The sequence below is a fragment of the Phoxinus phoxinus genome (assembly GCF_949152265.1).
Source record: "Phoxinus phoxinus genome assembly, chromosome: 11".
NCBI classification, from domain to species: Eukaryota; Metazoa; Chordata; class Actinopteri; order Cypriniformes; family Leuciscidae; genus Phoxinus; species Phoxinus phoxinus.
Window position 1 is genome coordinate 25,157,134 of NC_136886.1, and position 10,835 is coordinate 25,167,968.

General features: G+C 37.0%; 1 protein-coding gene across 2 annotated transcripts in view; it reads right to left on the reverse strand.

The window, feature by feature from the left end:
- The window catches only part of prkcaa (protein kinase C, alpha, a), a 140,156-nt gene extending 130,655 nt beyond the window's left edge, over nucleotides 1-9,501 (reverse strand). The window contains exons 1-2 of one of the 2 annotated variants that reach the window (XM_079629470.1): nucleotides 9,122-9,501; nucleotides 8,438-8,469 (exon numbers count right to left, since the gene is read on the reverse strand). In XM_079629470.1, the coding sequence (XP_079485596.1) occupies nucleotides 8,438-8,469; nucleotides 9,122-9,291 (202 nt within the window). In that variant the 5' untranslated portion in view covers nucleotides 9,292-9,501. The remainder of the gene's footprint in view (nucleotides 1-8,437; nucleotides 8,470-9,121) is intronic. The other variant, XM_079629469.1, reaches the window with a different exon arrangement.
- Between the last annotated feature and the right edge of the window lie 1,334 nt (nucleotides 9,502-10,835).

The following is a 10,835-nucleotide window of genomic DNA, read 5'->3' on the forward strand; positions in this document are numbered from 1 at the left end:
CTGCAAATTACATCTAGTGCTGAGTGCAGTTTAATGATAATGATATTTTTATGAGTGTCTTTCAAAATAATATACAGCTTATGAACTTCATGACAAAAGCTCTTTTCAGAATAATAACATAATCCACTGATCTTTTAAGCACAGTTTATTCCTTTTATCCCCCCACAAAAGAGAGCATCCATTAGAGTGAAATGTCCATATCAAAGTCTGAAATGTGATGGTGTGTCTGCCTGGTGATTTCCCATTTGGAGCTCTCAGCTCAAAGAGAAAGGAGCTTTTCAGAAGGTGTAGGGGATGTACAGATGACTGGATGATCCCGTATACATGCATCGTCGGAAAGGCACAAGCTCTCAAGCCCCCATCAGAGAGGATTGGGTTAAAGATATGAACTAGACATGTCCAAACAACAAAGCTGTCATTGTACATGAACAAAAACTCATGAACCAATATAAAACTTTTGGCTGAGAAAAAAAAAAGCTCTGGAGCCAAAGGGTAAAAAGCCATCAGTTAACAATGGCACACATCTACAATAGTATATAAGCTCCAAAAAAACCATTGTAATGATGACTGCAATCTTATGTTGTAAATTAATTCTATTTTACAGTTAACTTTTCAATAATTGAGCTGCTTGATATTGCAAACTGGTATTTGTTATCATATTTTTATTTTATTTTTTATTACGATTATAATTTATAACCATAATCATAAATGTACTGAATTGTAGCACAAATACTTTTACTACACCAATATCAGCTTAATGAATTAGAAGTCTCACACTTTAACAGAAAATAGCTTAAGCTATTAGAATGTTTAATGTAAGTTTAATTTGTGAGACTTCTAGAAGAATAAGAAACTGTAGTATTTTCTGCTAATGTGTGAACTATTTTCTGTTAATGTGTGATACTTCTAATTCATTAAGCTGATATTGGTAAAAACTAGAAGAATAAGAAAGTCTAGTAAAAGGATTTGTGCTATACACTTCAGTACAACTTCAGTATAATTTATGCAAAATAAGGTGGATAAAATATCTACCCTTAGGTTTAGTTGGATTTCAGGTAACATTAGACATAAGGCCCTTTGTTTGCTTAGGATTTGAATATGCTGCCTGCGTGCTTTCTTTAATTTCGGTCTCTGAGTACTGTACTCTAAGTTTGTAACTTCATTTTTTGTTGTCAATAAACTCTGCTTGCAACTGAATTCCATTTACTATGGAAGATTCATTAACAGATTTCATAGAGCCCTATATAAGAGCTTAGTGATATATCTATTTAAAAAAAAAAATATTTTTTAAAAGATGGAAAATACATGAAAAAATAGCGTGAGTTAAACACACAAAAAATTATTTCATGCAGGTTTAGAATTATACAGCGAGTCAAAAGAAGTTAAATTTTTCACTGTATTCTTTTAAACTAAAACAAACCACATCTTTAGGATTGAATGCATGAAAGCACAAAAGAGCCGGGATGTCACAGTCAACTGGCCATGGCCATACTTACATCACTGATCATGCATGATGTGACTTATCTAAATTCAACATTTAATGAACTGTTGCTGTCAAACAGATAGACAGTTTATACCCTCCACCCAGCCTCTCTTGAGTAGGCAATAATACTAAAATGTATATCCCTAGTGTACACACAAACAAATAACCACTGAGACATCCGGATTTGCCTGAAACGTTGCCACAATGTACTCAGAAACTTTCCACATAATTGCTGTCACAATGTTTATCTTACGGAGTGCATTTTGTAAAAAAAAAAAAAATAATTATGCTAAATATTAATGCTAAAAGGAACTACCGTAACAATATAGATTTACGTTAAAAGCCTGAGGGCAGCTCACCTCATGAATGACTGAAGGATTATAGCTTAAATATGGAGTTACAGTTTCATGCAAAAACTACATGTTACATTAAAGTGCTCTTAACAATGATCAAGGCTCTGGACCTCTGCAGATATTATAAAGAGCAATGTAAACATATCTTTTTATAATTCAACTTTTGATATATTCTTTTAAGTTTTTATCTCTCATTGCGGCACCTTATACATATTTTCAGCTGATTACTTCCTTTATTGTGGCATGTCTTGGAAATAGAATCCAAAAAATTGCATGACTGTTCTGTTAAACCCTCAGCCGAGTTAGTTATAAGAGAGCAGATACCATGAACAGCTGTGGCAGGTAGTAAGTGGTTTTACTAAAATGAGGGATTGGACATATGGAAAATCATCATGAATTACTTATAAAAACCATCATTCGAATTATATCAGTAATTTCAGCGGTTTAACCTGCTAGGCTGAGGGCCAAACCAATCGGATGTTACTTTTAATGTAAGAGAGATTGGCAACAATTTAAGAAATCTCCCAAAAAATGTATACACTTACACATAATTATACTTCTAAGAATAATTTAAAGATAATGTAATTGAAAAATAAAACTTTTGTAAAGAGCACACAAGAGGGACCTGTCCCTATCCTATAGTAATCCGCTGATGTAATGCATTTTTAAACCATAACATACATATGAAATAGTCATGGGAAAGCAGCTTTTTTCTCAAATTGAGAACAGCTGTGTATAAACTTATTTTTTAATAAGGTAACACTGTCAAACAGTGACACTGGAGGTAAAGTTTCAGCAAGCATCATTCTTACAATTCAGCTTTGTAAGTTGTAAGGAGTAGTTCACTTTAAAATGAAAATTACCCCATTGTTTACTCACCCTCAAGCCATCCTAGGTATGACTATGATTTCAGACAAATACAATCGGAGTTATATTAATAAATATCCTGGCTCTTCCAAGCTTTATAATGGCAGTGGATTGCAGTGGAAAGAGGAATGTCATATACACCTAAGATGGCTTGAGGGTGAGTAAATCGTGGGCTAATTTTCATTTTAAAGTGAACTACTCATTTAATAGAGCCCCAATGTCATGGTGTGAGTTTGATGGCATGGAGGTGTAATCATCTGTGACTTGGGTAAGGTCACATGAAAGGATGCAATGGGTCCACTTTGCTTTGATTGGATTGCATGGCTGACTACTGAATGCGATAATGCCCTCCTCTCAAGTTTTGCGAACATTCTGGAAATAGCCTATATAATAGGTCAAGGCCGGGGGAAATAGATTGACAAATGACAGACTAAACAACCCACTCAGACATTCTATTATCTGTAAACAAAGTTGTTGTTGTGTGTGTGTGTGTGTGTGTGTGTGTGTGTGTGTGTGTGTGTGTGTGTGTGTGTGTGTGTGTGTGTGTGTGTGTGTACTTAGCATGGTAAATTTAAAGGTACACTTCCATATCTGTGACCATCATGACACCTGCAGTGTTTATGGAGCCAAGGATATGACGAGTAACGATCCGAAAAGAAGGCAACTGCTAAAAATAATATTTGAATCACAGTGAATCACATTATTTGAAAATATGTACTGTACAGTAGTAGAAAGTTAAGTAAAACTGACACACTGAAAAAAATAATTGACAAGTGCCAAGAGGTGGGAGTGAGTTTAAATGAGCGACGCCTTCACTGTCTAGCAGACTTTTGCGTTTTTACCGTTTTTACCCTTTAGACGGGAACGCGATGGTGGAGCGTTTTTAAGATTTCCACTCTGGAGGGTGGTTTCACTTTTGTGCGTTTTTAAGCCCCAAAAACACTGTCGCCGTGTAAACGAAAGGCACATCCGATAAAATATTTTATAATATCACCCGCGAGCGTTCTCATGTAAACCGGGCCTAAGGCTACAATCAGATGAGTTTTTAATCAGGGTTGGAGCTAAACTCTGCAGGACAATAGCTCTCTAGGAGTGACGTTCCCCACCCCTAAAACAAAGACCTCATACATGCATACATTAACAGCACTTTAACATGCATTATTCAAAACCACGTTCGATGAGAGAAAGTGATAGATGAAGGGGATTGAGAAGGAAGTCTGCGGACAATGGCATACCACTAGTAAGTGAACAGCTGTGAAAATCTTTTTCCACCTAATGTACCAATGAATTGTAGCTTCAATTTGAAGATTTCTTTTCTTTCAGTTTAGTATGGCAAAACACTAAAGCAAAGCAGCTTTTTCACAAAAGCTTTTAGTACCATATTTTAATTGATATAAAGAAACCATCAGAGCAACACAGAGGTTCACCTCCATTCAGTACTTTTTATTATTCAGTTTATATTTTTACCCAAGAGCTTAGTTGCAAACAAGTCCTTTTGACATTAGATTCCGTTGTTTTTATTTACTTATTTATTTGTTGTTGGTATGAAAGTTTTATTCTGCATTTGGGGACATGAACTGCTTGAGTATCCTTAAAAATAAAGTTCTGTGGTACCGTTCATATGGGCTCAAGTACAGTTCGCAATCTGTATATCTGCAGAACCACTAATAATTCTGAACCAATGACAACTGGGGCTGATGCCCTGCAAGCACAATGGAAAATGCATTTGTCATGGTGGTACGTCTATGGAAAAAAATGCCTTGAATGAGCAGCTCGCATTCTTTTTGTCTCCTGCAATATATCCACAGCACACGGACGCGAGTGTAACTCTATGCATTATGTTCTGGTGATATTGGGTGCTGCTAATACTAACAGTGGTTCTCACATTGATAATTCAAACATACAGCATTTCCCAGCCAAATAATACAACGTGACAAGAGACCTGCAGGGGCAGGGGGCTGGAATCAAACTCAGTCTATCCAGGCAAATATTGGCAGAGAATCACAGCTGATTTCATGTCAAGAGATTCCAGGTAAAATGTGGACTCCTGAGAATACTACTCCAAACATCTAGAGATAGATACAATCAAAGCACAATAATTATCAGGGGGGTACTTGAGATTTAGGTTGCTCCTCAGCTGAAAGCACCGGCCCCAAGAGCAGAGTAATATACACTAGAGGTTGACCGATTCATCGGTTTTGCCGATATATCGGTACTGATAATTGCCGATAGTTTTTCCGGGTTGCGTCTGTTGCTGGAGCGGCTGTGAAGGGTATGCTGTCATTCAGTACACAGCACGAGAGCGCTGAGAAGAGACTGCTGGCATTATACAGAGCGAGAGCGGCCTCTAGAGGCAAAATTAAAACTATTACTGGCTGAGTAAGTTGTTTATTTTAACACGCGAGGCTGCGCGCAGCACATAGATCCCAAGCTCCACGGAGAGCACTGACACTTCAGATGCGCATTTAAAACACTGACAGCGAAACGGTATGAATACAGAACACTAAAGTGCATATTGCCATTTCATTATAAAGTAATTCAATTGACTAGATGCTGCATTAGCAGAGAAAGAACAGAAGTATGTTTGTCGTCGAGGCTGAGAGGACTATCATTAGTAGTAGCTACCTCAAGCGGTTAAAACAATGTGACAAATACACACGCAAACCTGACCCCAATGTTTAACGTTGCAATTGTTACCATCTATTTGCATTAGTTTATATCCAGCTTGTCACTTTTATGCATTCATTAGTCTGCGAATTTGCGCATTTAAAGCTAGTGAAGTGATTTCTTTCTCAACATTGATATGTTCATGTAGCTGACAGAAGCATTAATCAGAAACGCATTCGATTTCAGTTCTTTAATATCACTACAATAGAATAGAAAATAGAAGCAAATAAAGTGAGAGACTATACATGTAACATAGGTCTACATTTATGTAATTTTAATATTCTGGTCTTTGCAAATATTTAAAGATGGCCATCTTTACAAGCATTACTCTGAATATGAAATGGTAACACTTTACAAAAAGATTCCATTTTTATCATTAACTAAGGTTAATCAATGTTGTAGAAGTAATTGTTCATTGTTAGTTTGTTAATTTCAACATTTAGTAATATATTTTAAATCTAGTTTTCATTTTTAATTGATCTGTTAACCTTAGTTAATGTACTATGAACTAAAATGAATGATCAAGGTACTGGTATTGCTCAAATATTAATACATGCAGTAAAAATTTATATTGCATAATGCATATAGTTCATGAAAGCTAATACATCCTTGTTAACAAATGGGACTTGCAAAGTGTTACCTATAAAATTGACATATGTTTCTAGGTTATAGCTAAAGAAACACACATTTGACCAGTAATATTTTAATGTTTAAATTATTTTCTGAAGAATTCGTTCTGTAGAACTTCTTATTTTAATATATTCATTATTTTACTATATTCATATTTATATAATTATTTCATTTAGCACATTTCAGTTCAGCACTGTTTTACTTGGAGTGTTATGTTTTTTTTAAAATCCGGTATCCATTTAAAAAAAAATATCGGTCGAACAATCGGTTACCGGCAAGTACAGTCAAACCAGTTATCGGTAAAATCCACTATCGTCGACCTCTAAAATACACTTATGATAATCTCATTCTTATCCTTATCATTTGCATGACCTCAAACATATTTATTATCTGGCTCATTATCAGTTGAGCAAAACTCTGACCAAAGTACAGTATATACATTTAAATTCAGATACTTCCGTTATGTCAAATCATTTCAAATCAAATCAGACTCCCTCTCTTGCAGCAAGGCTGAAAAAAATATCATGGCCATCAGTCAGGACTCTAAAGCCAAAAGTATACTTTGCTTGTCCGTTTTCCATTCATGTGTCCACTCATGTTTCCGCATGTGCAAGTGATTGTTTGCTCAAACAGAAGGGTCCACTATAGTATACATACGGTGAACCCCTCCATCCACACTCACCTTCAATAACGTTTAACTTAAAAAGAGCGGAACGTGGAATAAGAACTATAGACCTTATTTAGAGGTGTTTTCAATGCCATCTGTTGAAAGATGAATTGTGTGTAAGCTCCAAGATCACTTATGATTTTCCACAACTCATTTTGTCTGGGGGTTTTTGTCCACTGAAATTTCTCTGAAAGATATTTTTGCAGTGTTTCACCAGAAAAACAATCCAGAAACACATTAAATAAGTAACAATACAACCCACTGAAGAGATGCATGTCTATACCTCCCAGCCTTGTTTTGACCCATCAAAGATGGCGCTGCTGTGTACAAGATCTATCTGGGTCTTAAAGCTCAGAATGTAACATTAGTACATTTATGTGCTTTTACATGCACTTTGCAGTCAGAATAAAGCAATAGTCTTAAATGTTATGTAAATGCTTTAGTCTGAGGCCCTGTTTACACCCGGTATTAAGATGCATTTTGTTAGATTAGATTACAAGAGGACAATGCTAAATATAGGTGTAAACAGGGTCTAAAACGTTTTGTAGTTGAAATGGTCGAAAGATAGTTAAAAAACGTGTTCAAACCGTCAAAAAAGACCGCCTACTCCGCCTACTGACCTAACACATAAAACAATGAAGATCCGATAAAGCCCATACATTTACCAGCCCAAAGACCCTCCCCTTGAAGAAAACAGGACAGAAGTGGTTGAAAGTGGGCAAAAGAGACATAGAGACAAAAGATAAAGACATAGAGACAAGAGATACTTGTGATCCTATCTTAATACCAGGTGTAAAAAGGGCCTGATTGAAATCGAACTAGTGAAGTTTATGCAGTTGGACTAACATACAGGCCTTGGTAGATGGTTTTCTTGTGAGCTGATCATAGTTGGCCAGTGCTAAATGCAGGTGGAAATGGGGTCCAGAATGTTTGTTACATTATTATAATTTTTCAAAATCGCCCTAAATACATCTTTGATTTGTCACAGGACTGAGAAGTGACTACTTGTGATTGGAACGCCGAAAACGCATCTTAGTACCAGATGGTGATGGGATTGGAGGTTGGCTTTATGTGCCCACGTAAACACTACAATTGGCTTTGACAAGGTGACAAGCAAGGTGCAATTAATCCTTAAAAAATTGTATTATGTATTGTGTCATATATACTTGGACGGAGGAACTCTGCTGTAAAAACCTGCTGTAGCTCAATTACTGTATAACTGCACATGTAAACATACTTATTCTGTGTGGTAATTGTGTAAAAATTGAGGAACACTCAATACAAAGTTACTTCTGATAACAGCTGCAAGTTTATGCTTGTTTCCTAATCCCAAGTGTAGTATGTGGGCAAAAACTCAAAATTGTATCTGAACAAAAATATCCCATTTGAAAGAACAAGTTACTTAAAATAAGTGATTCATATAAGTGGCTTCCATAGATGTTTTTCATAAACTGTGTGAGTCTTTTCACTGAGGTACCAAGCTATTAGGTTTCTGTCTTTAAGTCAGTTATTTAGTTCAAGGCCAGCTAAGGGTTGTTTATGAGAGACATTACAGATCACTCCTTCTTTGCCAAGTTAGGCCTCAATCACCAGATACAGTGGCTACTACAATCTGCAACATTTGCTTGTTCTTTGGCATTGATCATGTGTAGAAAGGAAACTAATTCTAGATTATGTCTTTTGAACGGAAGTGCACAGCAACATCTCCTTAAGTTAGGGTCTATTTGAGTGATTATTCAGAGAATAAGCAGGACATATATGGCTGCTTACCTTGGCACTGAAATCCTTGCTTGCCAAACCCCCTGATGAAGAGGAGAGAGAGAAAAAAATGCATTAGAGATCTGTCTCTCTAAATCCTTTAATGGGCTTTTAGCTATCAGTTCCCTTTCACTGAACTAACAATCACTTAATTAAAAAGTACATGGACAGCTATGGAATCTAATGTTTGATTTGTCTCAATGCACATATAGGAAAACAGTAAAAGGACATGTAGGCCTACTATAAATTCCTATTTGAACTTATCAACAAGTGTGAAGCAAAGACTTGACTGAGCAGCTAAATGCCCCACTGTGAGCCTGAACAAACTGATCGACCCCAAATCAAGGCAACCCCAATAAACAGTGAAGCATGCAGAATATTGCGACTCTGCGAGTAGGCTAGCCTGAAACTTAAACAACGTTTGCATTAGTTCTGTCCAAAGACAAACGACTTTCTATTTCGAAAGCAAGTTATAAGGCGCGTGAGCTGTGTGAAGAGTTCGATGACAGTAAACTCTAAACAAGTTTTATGTATGGGCATGTTTAACACAGCTGAACTCCAAGCAATGAGTTTCTATGCTTAAACCGGTGTTTGTTTTATAGGTGTTCGTCTGGTAACAGGCCAGCAGCAAGATTTGCAGTAACACTAAAATTACACTGATACTGTAATAATTACAGTGTGAAATGATTTACTCACCAAATAAAGTCCGTGCAATGACTGCAGAAAGTCGGCTGCTTGAAAAACCTCGCAGTAAATTTGTGGTTTTTTACTTCATGGACGTTTTTCTGCCTCAAAGCACCTTTACGGGCGAATCGATTTGCAACGTCAGATGAGGATTGGTCGTTGCTTTGTATGATATCAGCCATTGCAGAAACACGAGAGATTAATTCCCCGAAGAGTATGTGGAAGTTGCTGTCAAAAAATATATATAACGTTGGTTTTCTGCCGCGTCGTTTGTCCGTGTAGCGCAACAGTTGGGCGCGCGCGTGCGGAAAGGGTTTCTCCTGCTTTCGCCACAACTACTGTGTGACAGCTTCCAGCCAGCGCTCCGCTTCCTTCTCGCTCGAGGTGACGTCACCGAAGTGTCCTTCTGCTGGGAGTGGATAATAACGCTCGCCACTGGATCATGAGTCCCGTGCAGTGAGCGTCATCCGGCGGTCAAGAAACCAGTGTGCATGTTGCGGTGAGAAATCCATGACATTGTCGCCGAAGACTTGTGAGAAGTTTGGATGTTTTACATACCTGTAGATCCTTACTTTTCCATAGAGAACACGCCCTGCTGAATGTTGTGCTGTGGAGGCTGGTCTTCAGCATTATCTTGGTCGTTCCTGTCCCCATTCATTCTTAATTTCCTTGTTAATTCGTTTAACCAGGAAGACCGTTTAACCAGGTCAACCGTGAAAGAATAGACGCTGGTGGTTTTGCACCTATCAGATCTTTTGAGCAGAGAGCGCTTGACTTGTCACCTACAGTATGAATGAGAGAAAAATGAGTGGAAAGTTTTTTTCTTTTCTTTAGGCTAATCCTTTTATTACGTTGTAGGACTGCATAATTGAAATAGCTTTACCATTAGTATTTTGGCCATAAAGATGATGATAATCAAAGACATGAGTGTGAGATGCCAGTTAACAAATGTAAAATAATATATGTTTTGCTTTTTTGGTGGTAGGCTACAGGAGAGACCTCTGATTCGAGGTGATTCTTTTAGGGGCCTTCCCAGCTAACAATTTTAGGTCATAAGAACGTTTCCATAACGTTCCCATTAAGTTATAAAAACGTTATTTCTGAATGTTCTAGGAACGTTCAAAACGTCCAGTTTTTTAGACGTTGTATTAACGTTATTTCTTGGTTATAAGAAACCAATTGGGCCTTTATACTCCCCATCCCCAATACTCCCCATATATATTTTAAAGCCAAAACATATTTTCAACCATGTATTTTTTATAACAAACGGTGTAAAAAATGTATTGAAATAAGCAGGGACATGCCGAGAGTTCCTAAAGGGCAGGGGCTCAAATGTAAAAAAAAAAAAGGGGGCATACACTAGGTAGCCTACCGATCAAAAGTTTGGACACATTATATTTTGTATGTTATTGAAAGAAGTTTCTTATGCTGCTCACCAAGCCTGCATTTATTTGATCAAAATACAGAAAAACAGGTAATATTGTGAACTATCTGGGAGTTTTGTTCGATTATGTTTTCACTCACACATCGGTCAGATTGTTAAATCGTGTTTCTTTCACTTGCAGAATATTGTTTGTATACGCTCCTCTCTTAACTTTGGAGATGCGGAAACTGTTATCCACACTTTTATAACCTCCAGATTGGACTAATGTAACTCCTTATACAGCGGCCCTTCAAATGGTACAAAACTCTGCTGCTCGAGCCCTTACATAATAAAAAATCTGCA